This window comes from Eubalaena glacialis, chromosome 18 (assembly GCF_028564815.1).
Source record: "Eubalaena glacialis isolate mEubGla1 chromosome 18, mEubGla1.1.hap2.+ XY, whole genome shotgun sequence".
NCBI classification, from domain to species: Eukaryota; Metazoa; Chordata; class Mammalia; order Artiodactyla; family Balaenidae; genus Eubalaena; species Eubalaena glacialis.
The window spans coordinates 11581136-11606027 of NC_083733.1; the positions used below are offsets into that span (position 1 = coordinate 11581136).

At 37.3% G+C, this 24892-nt stretch overlaps 1 protein-coding gene across 6 annotated transcripts in view; it reads right to left on the reverse strand.

Moving 5' to 3' along the window:
* Window positions 1-24892, reverse strand: part of CNTNAP4 (contactin associated protein family member 4) — a 260224-nt gene that overhangs the window by 40539 nt on the left and 194793 nt on the right. For all 6 annotated transcript variants that reach the window (XM_061174471.1, XM_061174472.1, XM_061174474.1 and 3 more), the window contains 4 exons: window positions 24580-24699; window positions 14128-14325; window positions 9343-9499; window positions 4543-4670 (listed from right to left, as the gene is read on the reverse strand). In XM_061174471.1, the coding sequence (XP_061030454.1) occupies window positions 4543-4670; window positions 9343-9499; window positions 14128-14325; window positions 24580-24699 (603 nt within the window). The remainder of the gene's footprint in view (window positions 1-4542; window positions 4671-9342; window positions 9500-14127; window positions 14326-24579; window positions 24700-24892) is intronic.

Here is a 24892-nt window from a genome sequence, read left to right on the forward strand (position 1 = left end):
GTCTCTAGAGTTAGTAAAAGTCAGAAACATATTCAGTAAGATCCTAGAAGTAACCTGGAGAATACCCATGTTACTAAAATCTTTACTAGTCAGTTTCTTTGTTTTATTATTCTTTTACAATTTCAGCCATTCTAATAGTTATATATTGGTATCTCCTTGTGGTATTATTGTACATTTCCCTAATGACTAATGATGTTGAAAATCTCTTTATGTGTTTATTTGGAATCTGTATATTTTATCTGACAAAATGTATGTGCAAATCTTTTCCCCATTTGTTAATCTGAATTTTTTTTTAATTGCACTGTTAGGAAGTTCTTCATATATCCTGGATACTAGCCTTTATCAGACATGCGCTTTGCAAATATTTTCTCCCCAAGTGTGGTTCTTCTTTCCATTTTTTAAAAATTAAGTTATATTGGAGTATAGTTGATTTACAATGTTGTGTTAGTTTCTGCTGTGTCGCAAAGTGAATCAGTTATACATATACATATATCCACTCTTTTTAAGATTCGTTTCCCATATAGGTCATTACAGAATATTGAGTAGAGTTCCTTGTACTACACAGTAGGTTCTTATTAGTTATCTGTTTTATATATAGTAGTGTGTATATGTCAATCCCAATCTCAATCCCAATGTCATTTTAAAAGCAGTTTTTAATTTTGGTGAAACCCAATTTATCATTAAAAAAATTTATGGATCATGCTTTTGATGTTGCATCTAAGAAATCTGTGCCTAACTCAAGGTCACTATGATTTTCTTCTATATTTCCTTAGAGAAGTTTTATAGTTCATGGGTTTACATTTAAGTTTATGATTAATTTGAGTTAATTTTTATATGCAGTTTGAAGTATGGGATGAAATTCTTTTATTGTTTTTGTTTTTGCAAATGGATTCTAATTGTTCCAGCACTGTTTCTTGAAGAGGACTATTCTTTCTCCCTTGAGTTGCCTTATGTGTATATGTGTGTGTATACATATATCTATTCTACTCCATTAACTGATTTGTCTATCTTGATATCAATGTATACTGATTTGAATTGTGTAGTTTTGCAACAAGCCTTAAAATCAGATAGTTAAGTCTCCAATTTTGTTTTTATTATTCAAAATGTTTTAGCTAATCTAGTTTCTTTGCTTCCCCCTATACATTTTAGAATAAGCTTGCCAATTTCTGCAAAAAAAAAAAAAATGCCTGCTGGATTTTGATTGAGAGTGTATTAAATCTGTAAATCAATTTGGGGAAAATTGACATCTTAACAAAATCAAATCTTTCAATCTATGAGTATTACATTTTTACTTAGTTCTTTAATTATTTCTCATAAATGTTATGTATTTTTGTTATATTTATACCAAATTATTTCATTTTTTTGGTGCTGCTCTAAAAGGTACTTTTAAAATTTCAATTTAAGCTTTTTCATTATTAGCATATAGAGATATAATTTATTTTTTGCATATTGACCTTGCATCCTGTAATCTTGCTAAAGTCACTTATTTTTTTTTACAAATTCTTAAGAATTTTCTACCTAGAAAACCATGTCATCAGTAAATAGAGACATTTTATTTCTTCCTTTCTGATCTGTATGACTTGAATTCCTTTTCTTGACATACTACATGTGCTAGGACCAACAGTATGATACTGATAGGAGAGGTGAGAACAGACATCCTTGTCTTGATCCTGATTTTAGAGAGGAAGCATTAAGTCTGTGACTATTCAGGATAAATAGTCAGATTTTCAGATTTTCACAGATGCCTTTTGAAACACTGAGAAAGTTTTTTTAAGTTCGCAGTTTGCTTAGTTTTTATCATAAGTAGGATGTTGAATTCTGCTGTTTACTTTTCACATATTTTTCAAAAAATTTATTTCCATATTCACAAATAAATAAATTCTTTAAGGTCAACAATATTTACTAAGTTTTATATCTGCAGCACAACTTTAAAGGGGACTTTATCATTCATATCTTTTGTGCTTTTGGTAAAACACCTAACGATGTTATCTATGACTTCTGACATTAAGCAATAATAGCAGTAGTAACACAAAATTTTATACCCATCTACATTTAAAAAAATGAAAAGAAAGACCTGGAGTTAGGAGCAAGCTCATATCTGGTACCTGTATTTCTCACTCATTTTTATTTGTCCTGCTTTCTCAAGGCTTCTGTCTTCTTTCCTAGAAAAACATGGCTAGATATGAAATTTTCAACATCTCTGGTTTGTGTGATAAATCCAAAATATTATTTTTTTATTTTCATCTTTCCATTTTTCTGTTCAAAGAAAATCTAAAAATTCTGTGTCTCAATGAAGGGTACTAGCGTTCTTATTGTCTCAACAAACGGTGCTACCTGCTTTACTCAAGTCAGGAAGCTGGAGATCACCCTCACAGCTTTTCACCCTCACTCCCGTCCAAATCATATTGAACTTACCTCCCTAACTGAGCCCCTTATTTAAGCCCCATGACAACTATTGCCTAGTTCAAGCCTTCATCATTTTCCTTGTCTTACGTCAAAGGTCACCTTCCTGTCTTTAGGTTTGTAACTGATCTCCATGTTTTCAGTTGGATCATAAGAATTAAGCTAAATCTTAAATTATCCCAGTCCTAACTAGTGATCCAGTCCTAATGCCTTCAGGATAACATCCACATATCTTTCCTCTGCTTATAAGGCCCACTGTGCATGATCCCATATCTAGAAGCCCTACATCTGCCCAGTGTATCTCACTTGGAAAGGAAAAAAACTGTGTCTTGGGCATTGCACCTTCAGAGATACAGTCTGCCCATACAGAGAAAACGGGGGCATTCATTACTCTGCCACCATCATTCTTCAGACTGAGAACATTTTTAAAAAGGGCCCTTTATGCAGAAAATGCTCTATGACCTTATGTGGGGATGAGCCTCAACCCTAAAGTAGATATGGGGGACAAGTAGGCCAAGGAAAGCTCTCGGTGATTGTTTCATTAATAAGTCAGATGTTAATCAGCAGGTCTCTAAATACTTACAGTATTTGTAAATCCTTATTCCTAATGTTGTCAGCCTCCTTCTGCATCCGCATGGTCACAAAAGTTTAATGCTCTAGTCTCCCAACCTTAAGACTATGGACCTTTTGGACCAGATAATTCTTTGTGGTGGAGGGCTGTCTTGTGCACTGTAGGATATTTACAGCATTTCTGGCCTCTCCCTTTAGATGCCAGTAGCATAAAACCCCTCACAGTCGTGAGAGCCAAAACTGTCTCCAGATATTGCCAAATGTCCCCTGAGGGAGCAAAATCACCTTGGATGGAGAGTCACTGCCCTAAGGCAAAAGATGCTGTGTGCTTAAGTTCATGACAGGAAGTCTGAAAGAAAGAACCCCTAAGGGACAGAATTGGGAGTGACCTTAGTCAAAGCAGAACAATTCCCCAGGGATGGTGGCAAATGGAGGAAGCCGGCCTGAGCCCCTGAAGGGTTAAGATCAGAGCCAGCAGTGAAGAGTGCATGTGATGTACAGAACAATTTCTCTAAAGTCACGCAAAATCATCGCACTCCTCGGGATGCATCCTGCGTTTACAACCTCGTCTCTTTGCACATAACTTTTCTCTGCATGAAATATCCTATGTCAACTTTAAGTGACTGTTTAAGGCCTACTGGCAGAACAGGAAGTAGAGATGATAAAGATTAGGGATGGTAGGTATAATGGCAGACCTTTTTTTTTTTTTACAATGCATATACACATTTTTATAGGCCAGTATCATCTTTGCTTTCTTAACTAAGCAACTTCTGCTATGTATCTCCATAAATCCAATGCATTGTCAGATCATCTCTTCCTCTTTTGATCCCCTAGAATAAAATTTCATTTAAGGATATACTTTTAAGGTAAATAAATATTTCTTCTATTTGCATTTTAAGTTCTGGAAATAACTAAAAGCAAAAATAATTGACGCATCAGTCTCTAACCTAGCTGACTTCAGAGAGGTTATAAATGGATATGTATGCTAATTTCATTCCCTGCTGAAAATATGTATTTTCTATGAAACTATATTTTAACTAAAAAATTCCAGTTTAGAGTGTTAATACATTGAATATACAAAACAGCAGGTCCCACTGATTTAGACTAAAAACACACACACACAAACTGGGAAAAAAAAATGAGATTATAAGTTGAAATGTGTTTGATTAAACTAACATTTGATTCTACTGATGTTCTAATTTCACCCCAGGCCCAACAGTATAAAACTCACCATACATTCTTGATAATTTTATGTAGCACTGAGGTCTTCCTTTATAGACAATGGCATGCAGACATTTAGGAATGATGGAATGAGCTTATGAACCAATCAAATAGAGATGCTTTGTGGTTTCTTTCTCTTGGACTCTGAACAAGGTTTGCTGTAACAGCATTTATTGCCGGGCTTTGCACTCTATAGGGGTGCTTTGTTGATTGACTAAAGGAATGATTTCAGACACTGCTCATGAGTTTTCACAAGAGAAGTCTGATTAATTATTATAAGATAGAAACATGGTTCTTAAGTGACATCACTTTCCTCAGACATGTTTACGGCACGTCGCCACCACTTACTGTCACCCCGGCAGAGCAGAGGCCCTAGTTTATAGGCTGCTGCTGAATGTGGTCGACCGGTGTCTGTGATCACAATCTTAGTTACTGGCAGGTGCTCTTTATAAGAAAGGAATCCAGTGTCATTGGTCCTAAAAAACAGTAACAACAGCAAGATTCTTAAAATTATTCTGATGAACATAATTATAAAGTAAACAATAGTCCTTATTGCATTTCAAAGCCAAGATGTTCTGAGCTAAATTTGCACACACAGAAGAGTCAGGATCAAATTACTCATCTGAGGATGGAAAAATATGGCAACATTTTAGTGTCCCCTGCAGATGGAATATAGTTGGTGATTTTTAAACTCTGTTGGCCATTTTCTACCTTTTAAATGAGATGGTTAATCCACGGCCATTTAGTGTAATAATTGGTAGTGTGTTTTCAGATCTACCGTTTTGATATTTGTTTCTTATTTTTTTCCCACAGGATATCTTGTATGCCTGCTCCCCCTTTCATGCCTCCTCTTGGTTTACTTCATATTGTTTTGCATTCAATTTTATTTTTCTACTCACCCTTTAGCTATATGACTGTTTATTGTATTTTAATATTTTCTTTATAGATTATAAGACACATCCTTAATCCATCACACTCTACTTATATTTTATGTTGTATTACTTAATATAAAATGCCAGAAGCCTACCATGGGATAATTTTTAACATCCTTCCCGACACAAACACCTGTTCTTTGTGCTATGGTTGTAATAATATATTTTAAATCCAGATGTTATAAACTTTATAATTTAATTTACCTAATCAAGAGAAAAATTTAAACACTGGCTTTTACATTTACTGACATATTCATGATTTCCAGTGCCCTTCATTCCTTCTTGAAGATCTGTGTTTTAATCCGGTGTTAGTTCTGTTTTGTTTTGTTTTTAAATTTATTTATTTATTTATGGCTGTGTTGGGTCTTCGTTTCTGTGCGAGGGCTTTCTCTAGTTGCGGCAAGCGGGGGCCACTCTTCATCGCGGTGCGCGGGCCTGTCACTATCGCGGCCTCTCTTGTTGCGGAGCACTAGCTCCAGACGCGCAGGCTCAGTAGTTGTGGCTCACGGGCCCAGTTGCTCCACGGCATGTGGGATCCTCCCAGACCAGGGCTCGAACCCGCGTCCCCTGCACTAGCAGGCAGACTCCCAACCACTGCGCCACCAGGGAAGCCCGTTAGTTCTGTTTAACCTGAAGAATTTCCATCAGTATCACTTACGGTACAGTTCTGTTGACAACCGATTCTCTGAGCATTTGTTTAATCTGAACAGGAATTTATTTTACTTTCATTTGTGAAATGTATTTTCGTCCTGTATAGAATTCTAGGTTGACAGTGCTTCCTCCTTCAGCACACTAAAGGTATCATTCCATTGTCTTCTGACCTGTGCTTCTGATGAGAGGTCAGCCTTCATTTGTATCCTTATTCCCCTGTATGGAATGTCTTCTACCAGATTCACCCAAACTGGCTACTTTGAAAACATTCATCTTTATCACTGGTTTTTAGCAATGTGAACAACAAGCCCAGGTGTGCTTTTCTCTGGTTTTTATTCTGCTTGAGATCTTCTGAGTTTCTGGAATCCATACATTGAAGTTGTACTAGTTATCTACTATGGCATAACAAATTATCCCAAAATGCAGTGACTTAAAACACGACTTTTTACGGTCTGTGATTCTTCTGATTTATGATCCTCTGTCTCAGGGTCTCTCCCAAGGCTATACTCAAAGTGTTGGCAAGGACTGCAATCAGCTCAGTACTTGAGTGGGGAAGGCTCTGTTTCCAAGCTCACCCTGTGGCTGCTGGCAGTACTCTACTCCTTGCTGGCTGTTGGACTGACAGCCTCAGTTATTCACTGGCTGTTGGTTGAAGGCTACCCTCAATTCTTTGTCCATGAGAGCTCACGACATGGCAGATTGCTATATCAAAACAAGAAGGCTAGAACACGCAGAGAATTTTGAGCAAGTCAGAAGTCACAGTCTTCTGTAACCCAATCTCTGAAGTGACATCTCATCACCTTTACCATATTCTGTTCTTAAAAGCAAGTCACAAGGTCCATGCAACATACAAAAGAAGGAAATTGCACAATGGTGTGAATAACAGGCAGTGTGGAAAATTGGGGGCCATCTTGGGGGCTTGCTTCCAGAGATGTTTATTAAGCAAATTCGAGAAATTTTCAGCCATAGTTTCATCAAATATATATATATTTTTTGCCTCATTTTATTTCCTGCCCTTCTGGGACTCCAATTTCTTGCCTGTTAAATCATTGATATTTTCCCACAAGCCACAAAGGGTCTGTAAATTTTTCTTTCAATCTTTTTTTTTTTCCTGTGCTCTTCAGACTGAATGATTTCTACTTATATATCTCCAGGTTTACTGAAGATTTCTTTTGCTATTTTCTGTAAGAGTTGAAGTCTATCCAGTGAATATTTTACTTCTGATGATGTACTTTCCTGTTCTAAAATCTACATTTGCTTCTTTTTTTCTTTTCTTTTCTTTTTTTTATGGCAGCGTTGGGTCTTTGTTGCTGTGCGTGGGCTTTCTCTAGTTGCAGTGAGCAGGGGCTACTCTTCGTTGCGGTGCGTGGGCTTCTCATTGTGGTGACTTCTCTTGTTGTGGAGCATGGGTTCTAGGTGCATGGGCTTCAGTGGTTGCAGCACATGGGCTCAGTACGTGTGGCACACGGGCCCTAGAGCGCGCGGGCTTCAGTAGTTGTGGCGTGTGCGCTCAGGAGCTCTGCGGCATGAGGGATCTTCTCAGACCAGGGATCAAACCCATGTCCCCTGCGTTGGCAGGCAGGTTCTTAACCACTGCACCACAAGAGAAGTCCCTACATTTGCTTCTTTAATAAAGTTCTCATTTATCTGCTTAGAATACCCTTTGTTCACTTGTGATTATTTTTACCTTTAATTCTTCATACGTTTTTTAACAGTTGCTTTAAAGTTTTCGCCCGCTAATCAAACACCTGTGTCCCAGGGCCTGTTTCTAATGGTACTTTTATTTTCTTGACTTTGGATCAAAGTCTACTCTTTTTTGGAATAAGCAATAATTGTTATAATGTTCTGGATATTATGGGTGATACATTGTAGAGACTCTGGATTCTGTTATCATTCTCTGAAGACTTCTTTTGTTTTCACAAGCAGTTAAATCACAACCTTATCACAATAATGGTGGTTCTACTTCATCAGGGTGGGCCTGTGTCAGTTTCACTTGTCGTTTTCAATCATACTCAGTTCTCGGACATCGACTTTGCTGTAAAGGCAGTGGACCTTCTGTCATTTCTATGGAAAGCTGAGGGCTTTACAAAGCCCATCTCAATTAATGAGACTTAAGCTCTAAATTCTGTCTCTCCTCTGGTGGTTGCTGCTGAAATTCCTGTGTAGCTTGTTCAGTTTCCCAGCTGCATCTCTCTGCTTGGTTCCTAGAAATCTCCCCTGTGCATGTGCAGCTCAAGGGTCAGGGGTCTGAGAGGAGTTGATATAGTGGTCTCCCCTCAAGTGGTTTTCTCCTTTCTGACACGTCCAGAAATCAATTTGTAGTCATTCTGGCTGCTCTGAACTTTCCTCTGATACCCCCAGCCAAAAAAAATCTAGTATTCTCTTTGAGTTCTAGCCACTCCATGGCAGGTGGTCTGGTGAGTAGCCTCAAGGAAAAGGCACATAAACACAAATCTCACTCACTTAAGTTCCCTTCTTTTAAGGTTCGAAGGCTCCCAACCCTGGTAGTATCTGCCTACATTTGGTTATTCTCCACTTGCTACAAGTAGGTGTTTTTAATAAATAGTTTTCCTGGGATTACAAATGTTATCTGGGGTTAGGTTAGTTCTATGCAAGCTACTTAAGCATAAGCAGAATTTAATATGAAAAATTTCAAAATCTTGTTTTTAAAAATTATATTTGATGAATAAAATGTCATGCAGACATTGGAGAGTTATTGGTGATTAGATTAGTTTAAAAATTTTTTATTCACATTTTAAAATACATTATTACTGTGTGGGCATCTTCTGTGAAGGTAGTGAGAAAAAAAAAAAGTATCTCCCAAAGGAGTAGAAATTTTGAAAAATTTTGAGTAAGAGAGACAATATTCTTCATATTGAACATATAACAATAAGAGTATAATCATGACTCCATATAGATGCCTCCTTTAGGGTATTCTAAGATAATCTGGTTTTTGATATAACATAGCCTTTGATGTTTGACAAATGAATAAATGTAATGTCAAATGAATAAATGGAATATTTCAAGCTCGATTTTCAAATCCCTAAATATTATAGATTTCTTTTTTCAAAATATGATAAATGGAATATTAGTTTTTCATAGCATAGTGTATCCTTTAAGAAAATAAAAGAGCTACATGTTTAAATAATTGTGGGAAATTCTAAGTTTATATATTTAAAGGTTTTATAGGCAGATTATTGAAGAGATGTGTTAGTAATTAAAGGCTGTAAATATATTTTGAGAATAATATAATTCTTAATTATACTTAATTTTAAAGAGAATAACTGACTTAAAATGAAAAGCAGACATGAAACAGATGCCTCTGTTTCATCATATTACAGAAATAAAAGGTGTACGACTCATGATCCATTACCAAAAAATTCAGATAAAAAGATAGTGATCTTACCATTTAGAATTCAGATTGTAATAAATTTCATCAAAACGTACCTTTAATTTCTTCACTGTACTACCTTGTTCAGTATCTGCCTACCTATATATGTTTTGAGTGATTCATTTAAAAAAATAATAAACTTGATTTTGCATAAGGAAATCATATGGAAATCACCATTCATTCCGGTCAGCATCACAGTTGCAGTAATACTGAGAATCAATGCAGTTCCCCTCTAATCCACAAGTACATTTTTGAGGATCAGGTAAAGAACCTCCCCAATAAGTTTGTGTTTCATTGGTTCTTCCAACCCACCAGCTCAGAGGGGTTCCATCTGAAAGACAGAGGTGAGAAATGTGACATCTGCTCTATACCCCAACCCTTCCATCCAGTATAATTCCCTCCTTCCCAAATCATTAAAAAGAATAAATGGAGAAAGACTGATTTAATGTAGTGATATTCCCAACACTGTAATTGATGGCATTTCCTTAAGAAAGTTTTTAAAGAAAATATTTCATTATTTAAGCTTAAATGATTGATATATTTTTCTTTGAGTAGAAAAGAAACCAGCAGTTCCTATTTAATTCAGGCAAAATAGTAAAAAAAAAAAAAAAAAAAGTATTGAGAGATCACATATGCAATTTTGTTAAAAATAATTTTTCGAAACAAGAAGGCATCAAATTATAAACCACAGTAATTAACATATGAGAAACAAAATTGATTTGAGATCATGAAATGCCCATTAAAACATTATGAAATGCTATGTAAAGTTAGTGATTTATCTCAATATATTTATTGGCTAAAAATAAACTAGGTGTTTATTAAACATTAGGCATATTATGGCACTCCCTTGCTATGATTTAAGATATATTTTAAAGTGTATATTTTTTCTTCCATTTACTGGCTTGGCTACTTATTTGAAGACTACAGAAATAACACTGAAAGATCTTTACGCCCGAAGCAGATACTCCACTCAAAAACAAAGTTTCCCTTAACCAAATGCATTTATTTCTATGATGAATGTTCAGCTACCAGCTCCTTCACAGAGCTAAGACTAAACATGATGCCAAGGAACTAGAGCAAAGAATAGACAGAACATTTAGATGCGGCATGCAGGCAATCTGTCTTAGGGAAAAAACAAGTTAGAGAGGAAAACTCATAGTCACTTGAGAATCACAGCATGAGAAGAAGGTGACATCAAATCAGTCAGCTCCTCAAAGGTGCTTGATCATTTTTCCATTGACCTGCAAACCTTTTAAGTTGCTGCCATTAGCCCTACTTTTACTAATTTCTCCCTTACTTACAAATGCCAAAGCTCATAAAAACTTATTATTAAATTGGACCTGTGCTGATGCAAACAACCTCTCTCCCAGTGTTACTATACATTCCTGTCCACTATGCCGGGAAAACAAGGAGTTGTTGGAAGCTTGTGTTATGCGTTAATTAATATCAAGAATCTTCATCTTCTTTAATTGAATGATTAACTGATCAACTGAAGGTGAAACCTACTTGAAGCACTTAGTAGATCTATTTCAACACACTGCTTAAAACATTATGTGTTCATAGATTTAAAAAATAAATCATTATTCCTAAATACTGAATAATATTTTCACATCTAAATTTGCTATCTTCCTGGGACTTCCCTGGTGGTCCAGTGGTAGAGAATCCGCCTTCCGATGCAGGAGACGCGGGTTCGATCCCTGGTCAGGGAACTAAGATTCCACATGCTGTGGGGCAACTAAGCCCGCACACCACAACTATTGAGCTCGTGCGCCTCAACTAGAGAGCCTGTGTGCCGCAAACTACAGAGCCCATGCACTCTGGAACCCACACCACAGCTACAGAGCCCAGGAGCCCTGGAGCCTGCGTTCCACAACTAGAGAGAGAAAACCCGCACACCACAACTAGAGAGAAGCCCGTGTGCTGCAACAAAAGAGCCTGCACCGCAACCAAAGATCCCGCGTGCCTCAACAAAGATCCCGCGTGCCGCAACTAAGACCCAACGCAGCCAAAAATAAATTATAAATAAATAAGTAAGTAAGTAAATAAACAAATTTGCTATTTTCCCTACAAAGTAGAAACCACTTAGTGTTTTAACGATACCAAATACCTTCGGTTTCCTTCAAGACTTTTTTGAAGTGTCCTAAAGAATTTACATAAGTATAAGGAAGAATTAAGAAAAGCATGAGGGCTTCCCCGGTGGCGCAGTGGTTAAGAGTCTGCCTGCCAATGCAGGGGACACGGGTTCGAGCCCTGGTCTGGGAAGATCCCACATGCCGCGGAGCAACTGGGCCCGTGAGCCACAGCTACTGAGCCTGCGCGTCTGGAGCCTGTGCTCCGCAACAAGAGAGGCCGCGATAGTGAGAGGCCCGCGCACCGCGATGAAGAGTGGCCCCTGCTCGCCGCAACTAGAGAAAGCCCTCGCACAGAAACGAAGACCCAACACAGCCAAAAATAAATAATAAATAAATAATAAATAAATTAAAAAAAAAAAAAGTTTAAGAAAAGCATGAGAAAATTTTAAAGTTGAAATTAAAATGATGAAGTATCAGAGATCACGGTAGATCACTTCTATTCTCATAGTTAAAATCCCAAATGGCTTGAGTTTCACATTGAGCATCCTTCCAGTGTGCTGAGCTGCAGAGCCACAGGTTGCTGGAAACATTTTCATACACATTTCACTTTATTCATCCACAATTATCGCACCATTATTACTTGAAGCTGTTATATTCTCAAGATCTGAAACTGTAAATTTAACTTGTCTGACACCACCTTCCTGATCGTCCCCATACATTTCTTACTGTGACCTCGAAATCCAAATTGTTCCCTCTTTTCCACCTCAAATCCATTCTACATGAATTCTAGGGTCACAGACCTGAGGAAAATCTGTATATTGAACAGTTATCCTCATCATCTGTTCTACAGCCTTCTAGAGTTTACTATTCTCTTTACTAGTGGTTCCCAAACACCTGGGGGCCCTGAAGGTAGGGACTCCTTCACACTCCATGTCGTCCCCTTGACTTCGGGTGGTGCTCGCTCACTAACGTTCTTGGGGATTCTGTGTTCTGGTTCTTTTAGAGTTTGACTCATTTGTGACTTTGATGATTGTCTTTCCTTTTCTTTCTTCTCTAGTTAAGCAACTCAGTTCATTTTGTTCCATCACATTCATTTACCCTTCTAAAATTATGGTTCTCATTCTTCTTAGAATACACTTCTGTACTTGCTTATCTATTTTTCTTTTTTAGATTCCAATATCAATATTCACTAATAACGAACAATCAGTTGCATACTGAACTGGCAGGTTCACTATAACCATGATGCACTGGAGAGCTGGGAAGGGAGGAGCTCACTTCATGCACTTTGTATGTGTTATGCCACCCAGCCACGACCACGCCCCCCTGAGGTTGGTATGATTGGCCCCAATACAGTGAAGAGAAAACAAAGACTGAGAAATACTCTTCTAGCCAAGTTCTGTACCTGATCAACAAGAGACCTGGAACTTGAACCCAGATCTCTCCCCACCTCTAAATCCTATGCTCTTTGCACTACAACTATCTGATGGTCAGTCTCAGAGGGGATTGAGGTCTCAGGGGGTTAAGATTTGAGGGGATACCAGCAAGATGAGAAGAGTTAGGAGGGGTTCAGAGGCTGAATGAGAACATTCTGAAAAAGAAGAAGGAGGAAAAGGAGGAAGAGGGAGTGGAACTCAGGCATATGGGAGAAAAAGATCAGACTGTATTAAGTGGGTGGAAAAGTAAATAGGATTGGGGCTTAACTGGAAACAAAAGATTCAAAGTTCATACCAGGAGTTCAAAATTTTTCTGCATGACCCATATAACGCATGATATTCACATATGAAACACATTTCATTTTAAAGTTCTTGTCATTCTGTCTGGAACGCCAACCTCTCTTAAGACGACAAACGAGAGGGAACAAAGCAGCTTTATTGTGCAGATGTCTTAGAATCTTCTCTGACTACTGAAGAAAAATACACCCGATTATTGCTGCTAGAAAACAGTGTGCTGGGGAGCGGCATGAAGGTTCATAGGCAAGTGGGTCCAGAATACGCAGCTGAGGTGTCCAGACAGAAGAGTCTGTACTGGACAGAAGAGCTAGGAAGGCAGTGGAGCTTCTTAAACAGTAAAGTGTTGTGATGGAAGCAGTGTTTCTTACAGGTGAATTCTCTTCATGAAGGTTAATCTTTTGGATGATACAGTGGGTGGGCAGGAGATATGGACTGATGACTGGCTGAGAGGCCAGTAGGAAAGGTCTTGCAGTAACTTCATAAATTAGGTCATTAAAGCCCGCACTAAGGCAGAGCTGGTGGGACTCGAGATATTGTCACATAATGAGATGCTCTAAAGGGAGAAAACACAAGACCGGAACCATAATTTAGGAGCAGACTGGTTATTAAAAGAGTAAAAGAAAGAGTTAAACATGGTTTTCTGATTCCTCTTTGAGCTACTTAAAAAAAAAAAAACTGTGTTTCTAGCAGACTGTTCTAATTTTCAGTTATACCCAGAGGGTAACTGTCAACAACCCGTGAAAGAGTCACACAGAATAGTCACTTTCAGAAAACGAATTCATATTTTTATTAGCTCTTTTCCATGGCAAAAACCAACCATATGTGTCACTTGCCCTGTATGAGGGATCAACGCTGTGCATTCATCGAGTATCAGAACAAAGTCCTTTTCTGTGCAGTTCTCTGATTAAGGGCAGGCAGAGACTCTAAAGACAATCAAGGCTTTGAACAAAGCTCAGTGTGAACTGACCTTGTTCTTTTCTTCAGGCAACAGCATCTCTGTGACTTCCAGACTGTGACACGTTTGCTAAAGACACAGGGAGCACACACCCTCGGCGGCTCTAGGCCTCCACCTTGGCCGACTTAAACTCCGCAGGAGCTGGTTAAGTAAAACATACTGTGCGACGTGTGTAGGGTGACAAATGCCCCAATTTACTTACCTTCCTTATTGACCAGTCGTGACTTCTTGCAGTAGTAGGTCAGCTCCTGTTCACAGTGCTCCGCACGGTTAACTGCGGCCTGGAGCTGCTCCATGCTGGCCACATATTCGAACAACCCAGCATAGGGGTTCTCTGGATTGGTATTGCGGACTCTTGTTACATCAGAGCCATTGTGCTGGATGATGGTCCACGCGGTTTCTTGTATGCAGAAATGGGGGAAGAAAGAGAGGAGACCATCACTAGTCTGCAAAAGTTAAAATAAATAAAGAAAATCAAAATCACCTTTTATCTGAGTCAAATTTTTCTAGTCATCAAACCTCTCTGAGAGGTAGAATCAACACAAATGGATTCTTAAAACTTTGAAATTACAGTAAAGTGATTTTTTCCCTGAAATTTATATGATTGCCACGCATTTGCAGTGTTTTTATTCTACTTTTTCATATAATTCAGCCAGAAAATATTCATGGTGAAAAATATTAAGAAAATTGATTATTAAAATTTGTGGTGCATTTCATCAAATCTGACATTCTGCTTTTAGAAGATGCATCATTATTTTTCTTCAAGAAAGAAAAAAATGATGCTATTATAACTGTAAAACATTGTTGATTGTTGACGCACCCTGAATTCAGAGATGTTACAATATGAAAAAAAAATGTTTCTTTGAATTTGTAAAATATTTTAAATGACATAACGTAAACAATGACTTTTCTAGTCTTATTGTATGCTGCCAGCAAAAAGAAAGTCAAAATTTTATGGCATGTGTATATACCTCCCTTCAGACAATTTTTAATTATGAGTGTACATCTATTTCTTTTTTACACCAAGTTTTGGATAGAGGATTTTTTCATAACATGGGAAAATGTACAAAATATTTAAGTGGGGAATGCAGGATACAAAACTATATATAATATGATTATGATACATACACAAACACACACATAAATATATATTCATTGGACACAGATGTTAGGAAATTACACCAGAAATACATCTATTTCTTTTAAAATCAAATCTGAAATATTCATCTTGGTATCATGTGATCTGCATAGTTATGCAATGCAAATAGGAAGTTACTTTTTTGAACACGCGATACAGCATCAGCAACTCAACTAACACAAGAAATAATATATCTTTGAGTAGGTACTAGAGCTATCACTATTAGCACCTGAATGTCTGTAAACATTTCAATCATACCGATTACCAAAACTATTTAGATGAAACAAAAATCCGACAAGGTTTGTAACAGAAGATGGCATATTGTATCTATCCTTCAACTTTCCCAGCAATAAATTTCTTATTATATTTACTGTGATATACGCAGGCCCAAGAACACATTAATCAAAAGGCCTGCGATTTAATAGGTGAGAAACAGATTGGAAGTTGTCAAAACTCTGCTATAAATGTGCTGTTAAATCACATAACTCTTCTGTATTAAGAAGAATATTCCAAATTGGAGGAAAAGAGTAGGTAGGAATCCCCGCCAGCCTCTTTTTAGCTAATACGTTCACATGGATCAACACAATCAAAACAAGAAATTTCAGTCCCACCTGTCTCCTGGTCATCAGAATTTTGAATAGAGAGGCCTGTTAAATAAATGAGACAGGCGGCAAGTTGGACAGCCTTACTCCCCTCCACGCGTGGATCATTATTTTCCTCTGAAACAATAGCTGTTACTTTTATTTCCACCCTGCATTTCCGCTCACTGAAGCGCTTTAACAGTAAATTATTTTCCTTAAAGAGGACATGATATATAAGCTCATGAAATTAATTATGGATGACTAGACAGCAGTACAGTGGAGAGATCATCAGGAGACCTGAGTTGCAGATCTGGCATGTGTCTGTGCCCTTAAGAAAGTCAGGTGAAATCTGAGCCTCCATTTCCAAATTTGGAAAAAAAAAAAAAAGGTAGAATATAGGAGGCAATATATTAAGTCTGAAATTCTACCATGTTAGCCACACAATCCTGACTATTAGAAATGTAAGATTATTAACCAGGCAGATCTGTTAGCTTAGCCTCTGCTGGACTCTGCTTTTATTATTCAGCAGAATGATTCACCTTTTCTTGTGCGGAATCAGCGGGCGTGCATGAAGCAGCTCATCTCCGGCTGAGTAGCTGCTGAAAGAGCAGGACAATACACCTCCTTGAGACCTTTGTCTCTTTGCTTTTTGGGTCACCCTGAGAGGGACTTCCCTATCGCTTAGCATCCACTGGGTCATGAAGAACACACTGTGTTCTTGTAAGGTCTCTTAAGGTATTGTAAGCAATCCAAGGCCACAGTGCATGACAGCTGTTAAAGGGCAGCTCATAGAAATGTTTCCTTTTGAAATTCTAAAATTTCCATACTATGATAGTTTCTGTAAGTGATTTCATTTTTCTAATATGAAGTGCCACAACGGAGGAAGTTACGCGGATGCCGTGCTTATCAGATAATCAAGATGTCCAGGGCAAAGCAGAGACAATGAAAGCATCACAGTGGATTCTGAGCAATGGAAATGAGAGCCCAGCATCCATGCTCCGAATCGCATGTGCTTTACTAATAAGAGGAACGTCTGCAAACTATTATACTGTTCTTTCGGACGTGATCGTGTTATCTGATATTTCTACAAATACCTATTTAGAAATTACAACTATAAAAAAAGTAGACTTCACAATGCGTAATTCAGTATTTTGTGATTTAATCTATCGGTTTTTCCACTATTAGAAGACTGATAGGTTCTGATTTGCTAACTATACTGCTAGGTTCTGATTTGCTAACTATAGTGTCTCCAGCACGTGGGCTTGGCACGTGCTGAAAAAGACATTAGTCACTGAAGGAATAAACATGTGAATGAATAAAAACAAAGCCTTGTCCAGACTAGAGCACAGCCTTCCAGGTTATCTGGTTGTGATTCTGTGGTGGCTCTGAGATTTTCATTGCCTTTTAACTATTTTAGAACTTTGTAAATAGGAGACATCTGATGCAACTGCAAAATAATGATAAGGTTGAAACTGTGAAGGGTATGAGACATCCCACTTGCAAGCTAACAAGTTATCTTGCCTTCTACATAAATTGTATCTATTTATCTTTAACTCTCTCTCTCTCTCTACATACAGTGAGTGCCAGATGCACCTAAGCCTACTGGAGTTGTACCACGAGAGAGGGACCCCCAAATTACAAGACTTGGAGCTTAGAGAGGATGGCTGGCACATCTCCACCCCCCCAAAGAGTGAGAGAGGAACTCTGGAATGCAACAAATCTCTGAGGAGAGGGCTGTCAAGTTCTTAGGTTTTACAATGTAGGTAAATACCTCTGGGGGAGATAAGCTTCAAATCCCTCCAGGGAAATCCACTATCTCTAAGACATATTTACATTAAATTATCCTTTAACACAGACTTCCAGTTTTTTTGCTATTTGTTTTGCTTAGCAAGCAAGGCATTGTTTCCTTACAAGTAATTCTGTCTACAGACCAGCAAATTCAACCTGGTAGAGGTCGATGGGCTCCTCCACTAGGGAAGAAGCCAGTTTTGCCTCCCTTGGCCCAGTCACTTCAGCATTACTGATGTGTGGATATGTCTGTTCTTTGAATCCTCTTCGAACTGACTGTAACATCTTACCAGTTTCCTCAGGAATAAGGTTAAACATTAAACAAGATCTTCAAAACGTGTTTTTTAGCTTTTATTTTTCTATCTGTGTAAGAGTCGTGATGTTATTTTTTTGAAAATTATCCTTTACAAAGTGCAAAGAGAGTTGTCAAGGTAAGGAAACACAGGGAAATGAGTAAGAAGAGATAGCAGAAAATCTATGAAATTAATATATATACTAAAACATTGAAAGGCAGTTTGGGTCTACTGGTGTCTCTCCCTGAAAGTGATTTCTAACATATAGATTGTATGTAAAGCAACTGAGTGATTAAGAACTTGATTTATCTTGGGCTGACTGCTATTTTCTAGCGTGATAACAGTGTAAAGAAAAAACATGCTGTTTAAGCAACACAGTTGCAGAGTATGTGTTCCTTCAGGATTAATAGCTGCGGGTGATAGAGGTGATAAAGACTGTAAGAGTGGGTAGGAAGTGCTGTGTTAAGGAAAGCTGGGAGATGAAAGAAAAGCTAGCATCCTGGAGCAAAACTTGATGTAAACAAGGCTGCATTTGAATAACGATAGCGAGTTATTAACTCTCATAGCTATTAAGAAGGTCTTTACTATTGAAATCCCTAAAGTAAAAATAGTTTTGCTATTATGTCTTTTTTTTTTTAATAAATGTATTCATTTATTTTTGGCTGCGTTGGGTCTTTGTTGCTGCGCGCGGGATTTTCTCTAGTTGCGGCGAGTGGGGGCTACTCTTTGTTGCGGCACGCAGGCTTCTCGTTGCGGTGGCCCCTCTTGTTGTGGAGCATGGGCTCTAGGCGCACGGGCTCAGTAGTTGTGGCTCGCGGGCTCTAGAGCACAAGCTCAGTAGTTGTGGTGCACGGGCTTAGTTGCTCCACGGCATGTGGGATCTTCCCGGACCAAACCTGTGTCCCCTGCATTGGCAGGCGGCTTCTGAACCACTGTGCCACCAGGGAAGTCCCACTATTATAAGTCTTAACACTCTCCAGACTTCTCATGAAAGGGTCTCAGGGGCCCCTATCTCAGAATCACATGGGGAGCTTGGATTTAATAGAGTAGACCTTGGTCTCTAAACTTACTGAGTCAGTGAAACTAAATCCAGGAGTCTTGGTAGTGGGGCACTGGGAAAAGGTGACTTTAAACCATAGAATTATTATTTTCAAAAAAGTTAAAAAGCCACGGCTATACCTCTCAGCAATTTCTCTGCACTGAAACAACTGTCCTTACAGTACAATATTTGATGCTGAGACATTTCTTGAACATATAACTATTTCTTTACAGAGAAAGCAATGGCTTTAGTGTACAAGAAGAACAAAAAAGCCCTATACATTTCAACAGAGACAACCACTGGGATTCGTATTATCCTAATTATTTTTAAATTATATTTAGAATACTCTGTTTAGAAAGAATTTTCAGTTTTTAACATAGTTTAGGAAATTATCCATTCAAAAGGGATTTTCTTTGTATCTTTTAGCTTGTAGTGCTTAAAGATATTTAAATCCATGTGGAATCATCTGTTGGACAGTAATTCTAGACTAAGAACTTTTTTTTTTTTTAGTTACACATTTGCAAGCTGCCAATTCAGCATTTTGTCTTGCCTTCATAATTGGTATACCTGATTGCTGTACCTTGAGGATATGTTATTGGCTACAAGCAATGAGACATTGGTAGAATGTAGCCTTTTCTAGTGGAAACATTTTCAGGCTGGGAGACGGGACCAAGGTTTGATGTCTTGATCTATCCCTAATGATATTCCTTAGTCTGCCTCTGTCAACCTCCTTGAGTCTTGGTTTCCGCATTTGCAAAACCACATCAGTAAGGAAAGTTTCAAGTTGTAATGTGCATTTTTCACTGGGTTGTTACATTCTGGGACTGTCACTTTTGTTTGAATATATTTCAATATTCCGGAGCTTCTGAAGATACTTCCCTGTTTCCTAACTGGATTATCTGTGTCTCTGTCCTTCACTGCTTGCTCTTCAAATGGCTTTAAGTTTTGTGAATGTCCTCTTTTTCATCAATACTTTTTGATAATTTTGCTAAAGCACCTTTAACCTCTGTGTGTGTATATATACATAAATTTACTTCTTCGAATTGTAGAGTTGAGGTGTGAGACTCAGGTAACTAAAATAGGCATATTAGTAATATGACAAGGTAAATGTTGATTTAATAGAAATGAAATAATTCATTCAATAAAATGAAATTAATAATTTCCTTACCATTTAGATGGTCATGAAAAATGTACATGGCCTATAAATTACTGAATTATTATGCATAATAAACGTAATGTAGGCATGCATGTATGTGTATACAGTCAATTCTCATTATCTGCAGATTCTCATCATTTGTGAATTTGCCTACTCACTAAAATTTATATGAATCCCAAAATCAATTCTTGAGGTGCTCTTGTATGTCTAGACACAAAGCAAATAAACTGAGTTGCCGAATATGAATTTCAGCTGCCCAGCTGAAGTTGAACAGAGCCACACTCTGACTCCTTGCTTCAGCTCTCATACTGTAAACATGTATCCTATATGTGCCATGTTCTTTGTGCTTGGTGATTTCACTATTTGAAGTGGCCTCCAAGCATAGAGCTGAAGAGCTGTCCAGGGTTCCCAAGCACAAGAAGGCTGTGACGTGCCTTCTGAGAACACATGTGATAGAAAAGCTTCCTTCAGGTAAGAGTTCTGGTGCTATTGGTTGTGAGTTCAATGTTAATGAATCAGCAGTATGCATTAAATAAGGTGTCTTTAATCTGAAACACTAGTAAAACAAGGTTATATATTGATCAGTTGATGAGAGTACTATGACCAGAGGCATGCAGGAACCTAACCTTACTGTAATTCCCTGGGAGCAATGGTTCAGTATTCACTAATTCAAGTGTCTATGGTTACTTTACAGAACATTACTATCACAGATAATGAGAACTGTGTGTGTGTGTGTGTGTGTGTGTGTATGTGTGTTTGTGATATTACTTAAAGCTTTAAAGATTACAGATACTTAGAGGTATCTGAATCGCAGAATCAAAACTTCATAAAGCATGTGCATATGAATAGTTCAGGGTGCTTTTGTGGGAATGCAGGATTCACAGGCATGCAGTGAGAGACTGTTAAATCTTGCTCACAACACAAACAGAAAAAATCAAAAAGTTATTTGACACTTAAATTCATATCTTTCATTTGCAAAATTTTCCTTTTCTCTCTGTGAAGTCTTCTCACATTTATTATGTTCAATTCTCACATAATAGAGCGGGGTGTTCTCTAAAGTTTGAGAACCACAGGTCGAAAACAGCTACTCCCAAACCTGGGTGCACAAAAGAATCAAATGGGAAGATTTTTAAAAACACTGATTTTATCGTCTCACCCCAACCCTCCTGCCTCAGGGCGCTACCTGGGAGTCTGTACTGGGCAGACTGGGGAACTTCATTGAGGAGATAAACATGTAAGAGTCATCAGCTGTCTTAGATTGCTTTGGCATTTGGAGCGGTGCTATGGTCTGAATGTTTGTGTCCCCCACTAAAATTCATATGTTGAATCACTAACCCCCAAAGGTAATGGTTTTAGTAGGTGGCACCTCTGGGAGGTCATGAGGTCAAGAGGGAGAAGCCCTCATGAATGGGATTAGTGCTCTTATAAAAGAGCTCCTTCTATCATGTGAGGATACAAGACGGCTGAAATCTGGAAGACAGCCCTCACCTGACAATGCTGGCACCATGACCTAGGACTTCCCATCCTCTAAAACTGTGAGAAATATTTCTATTGTTTATAAGCTACCCAGTCTGTGGCCTTCTGCTACAACACCAAACAGACTAAGACAGGTAGTGTCCTCAACGATGGTGACAGCAAACAGAAGCCACCTGGTTGTGTTATATGAAAAATCTCTAAGACACATTCTACAGTAATTTTCCCGAATATTTGTGGCCAAGGTTTTACCCCTACCCTGCAGTTTTCAGAATTACACATTAATACAAAGGAACTGTTGCTCCCACATTCAACTGCCTTCTCAGTATCCCATATGAATGTGTAACAGACATCTCAAACTCAAAATGTGTAAAACTGAGCTCGTTATCTTTCCCTTCAAACCTTCTCTGACCACATCTCAAATAATGGCAACTTAATCACTCCAATTTGCCCAAGCCAAAAATGTGGTGTTATTTTTTTGGTTCCTTTTGTTTTCTCATTCCTCACACATATTCAATGAGAAAATTTAATCTCCGTCCACCATCTACATTGTATCATCCAGTACAACCCACCATCTCCAGCTCTTGCCTGGATTCTTGCATTACTTGAACTTGGTCTCCAAACAGACTTCCAAACTCCTATTATACACATACATCTTATCTATATGTATGTACGTATTTGGTACACACACACACACACACACACACACACACACATATATTTTCTAACTCCTTTCTACCCCTGCTCCTAGACAGGCATTTCCCAACACAGGAACAATCATGATTTTATTAAAGGAAGTCAGATTGCATCTACCATTGCTTAAAACTCTCCAATGTCTTCTCAGCTCATTCAGGGTAAAAACCAGAGACCTTACACGTTGTAAGGACCCATGACTCTTCCTCTCCTGCCCCCGCCCACTTGATTCCCTCTTGCTCTCCTACTACTCCCAGATTACTCACCATACTCCAGTCACACTTTATCTGCTGCTGTTTTCTGAACACACCTGGTAAGATCACCTCTCTCAGGACTTAGCACTTCCTATTTCCTCTGCCCGGAAGGCTCTTTCCCTAGATATTCACTGCCAGATTTTAAGTAGTAAATCCTTCTCTGCCATGCCTCCTGCTTCAATTTCCTATTTCCTTTTTTCTGCTTATTTTGCTCCATGAAATGCTGACTTCCTGACACAGCACTATCCAATGTAAACTTTTTCCAATGATGGAATAGATGGCTATGGAGCAGTTAAAATGTGGCTAGTGAGACTGAGGAATTGGCTTTTAATTTAATCTTATTTTAATGAATTAATTTAAACTTGTAAAATTTGTTTCAAGTCATTTAGTTATATTAATTAATTTTAATTAAATGTGAATCTAAATAGGCATTTGTTGCTAGTGGCCACTACACTGGACTGCACGATTCATCTAGAATTTATTTGTGTTTGATGGTGAAGGGATCAAGAGTCTTTTTTACAATATTTACAGACAATTTTCCCCAGCACCACTTGTTGAAAAGACCATCTTTCCTTCACTGTTCATCAGTGCCACCTTTGCAATGAATCAACTATCCATACATGAGGGAGTCTGTTTATAGATTCTCTATTTTGCTTCATTGGTCTATTTGTTTATCCTTGGGTCAATTACATGCTGTTTTACTTAGCCTATCAATATAATGTCTATATTATATCTGGTAGAGTTGAGTCTTCCAACTTTACTCTTTAAGACTGATTTGGTTCTTCTTGTCCCTTCAAATTTACTGATAAATTGTAGAATCTGCTTGCCAATTTTCACCAAAAAAATTACACCAACCAACAAACACACTGCTGAAATTTTAATTAAGGTTTGCACTGAATCAATACCTAGTTGGGAAGAACTGACATTTATACCACCATACTGAGTTTTCTAATCAATGAAACTTTCATATTTCTCCACTTATTTAGGATTTAATTTATCTCAAGAGTATTTTACATTTATCTGTATAAAAGTTGTGCACATCTTTCTTTAGATTTATTACCATGTATTTGAGGTTTTTGATGCTACTGAAAATAGAATCTTCTAAAATTTCATTTTAATTGCTGGTATATAAAAATGAAATTAATTTTTACATTAACTTGATATCTAGTGATCATCCTAAATTTTAATAGTTAGTCTGTAGATTGTTGAGAATACTGTCAATACATAACCTGGCCATCTACAAATAATGAGTCATAGTTCTTCCTTTCCAGTACATATATCTTTCATTTCTTTCTCTTGCTTTATTGCAATGGCTAGGACCTCCAAAACAATGGTGAACAGAATGATAATAGAGGTATCTTTGTGTTAATGTTGGTAACAGGGGGAAAGTTTTCAATATTTCACAATAAACTGTGATATGTGCTATAGGTTTTTTTATGGGTCCTCTTTAACAAATTAAGGAAATTTTCTTCTATTGGTAATTTACTGAGTTTTCATTTTCTCTTTATCCTGAATGGATGTTGAATTTAATCAAACACATATTCCAAGACTACTAATTCCTCTTTAAGTTTATGTAAGTAAAGAATTCAAGAATAAAATTCATTTTTGTCCAAATTTTAAAAGTAAATATTTTCAAAGCTTTCACGTATATCAATCTTTTTTCTTTTATTATTATAATTTAAAATATTTTTCCACTTTATGTTGGCAAAAATTGTATATATTTAAGGTATGTAATGTGATGGTTTCATATGAATATACATTGTGAAATGCTCACCATAATCAAGCTAATTAGCATCCATTACCACACTTGTTACATTTTTCTTTTCTTTTCATCCCCCTACTCCCTTCCCCTTGGGCAACCACCTGTTTGTTCTCTGTATCTGTGAGTCTGTTTCTCTTTTGTTATGTTTGTTCATTTGTTCTGTTTTCTAGATTCTACTTATAAGTGAAATCATATGGTATGTATCAATCTTCTAAGAGGAATAAAATCTATCCTTTTTGTTTTGGGACTTAATAAGATACATTTATTATTAGATATTCTACACAGATACCACATGCATAGAAAATAATGACATTTTAAATCACTACCATTAAACTATTTTTTAAAGATTTACTTTAAGTTCTTCTATTGAACAATATACATTTTAATCAAGTTGCAAATTATGTCAACCTCTTACTTGTTTCATTTTAATTTTGTGTGTTTAAAATTTAACTATTAAATGAAAATTGATTAACTCACCAGTCATATTGCAATATAGAAGAAATGGCTCCAGGGGACCACTTCCATCTGCATCTATATAGTAAAATCCTGAAGTATTTCCTCTATGCTTATAGGCTTCACATGACTGCTCATAGATAGCTGTAAAAAAGAAAAAGGGATCATCATAAGTGAAATAGTATAAAATTAATTTCTTTAATTTTAATTTGGACACAGAATACTCCAAATCTTGAAATTTGTATGTACATTCCTGACCAGGAGAAAAGGTAACACACACTTTAAAACAAAACTCATTTTTTTAAATTAATATGGTTGAAAGAAGGTTAGATAGAAA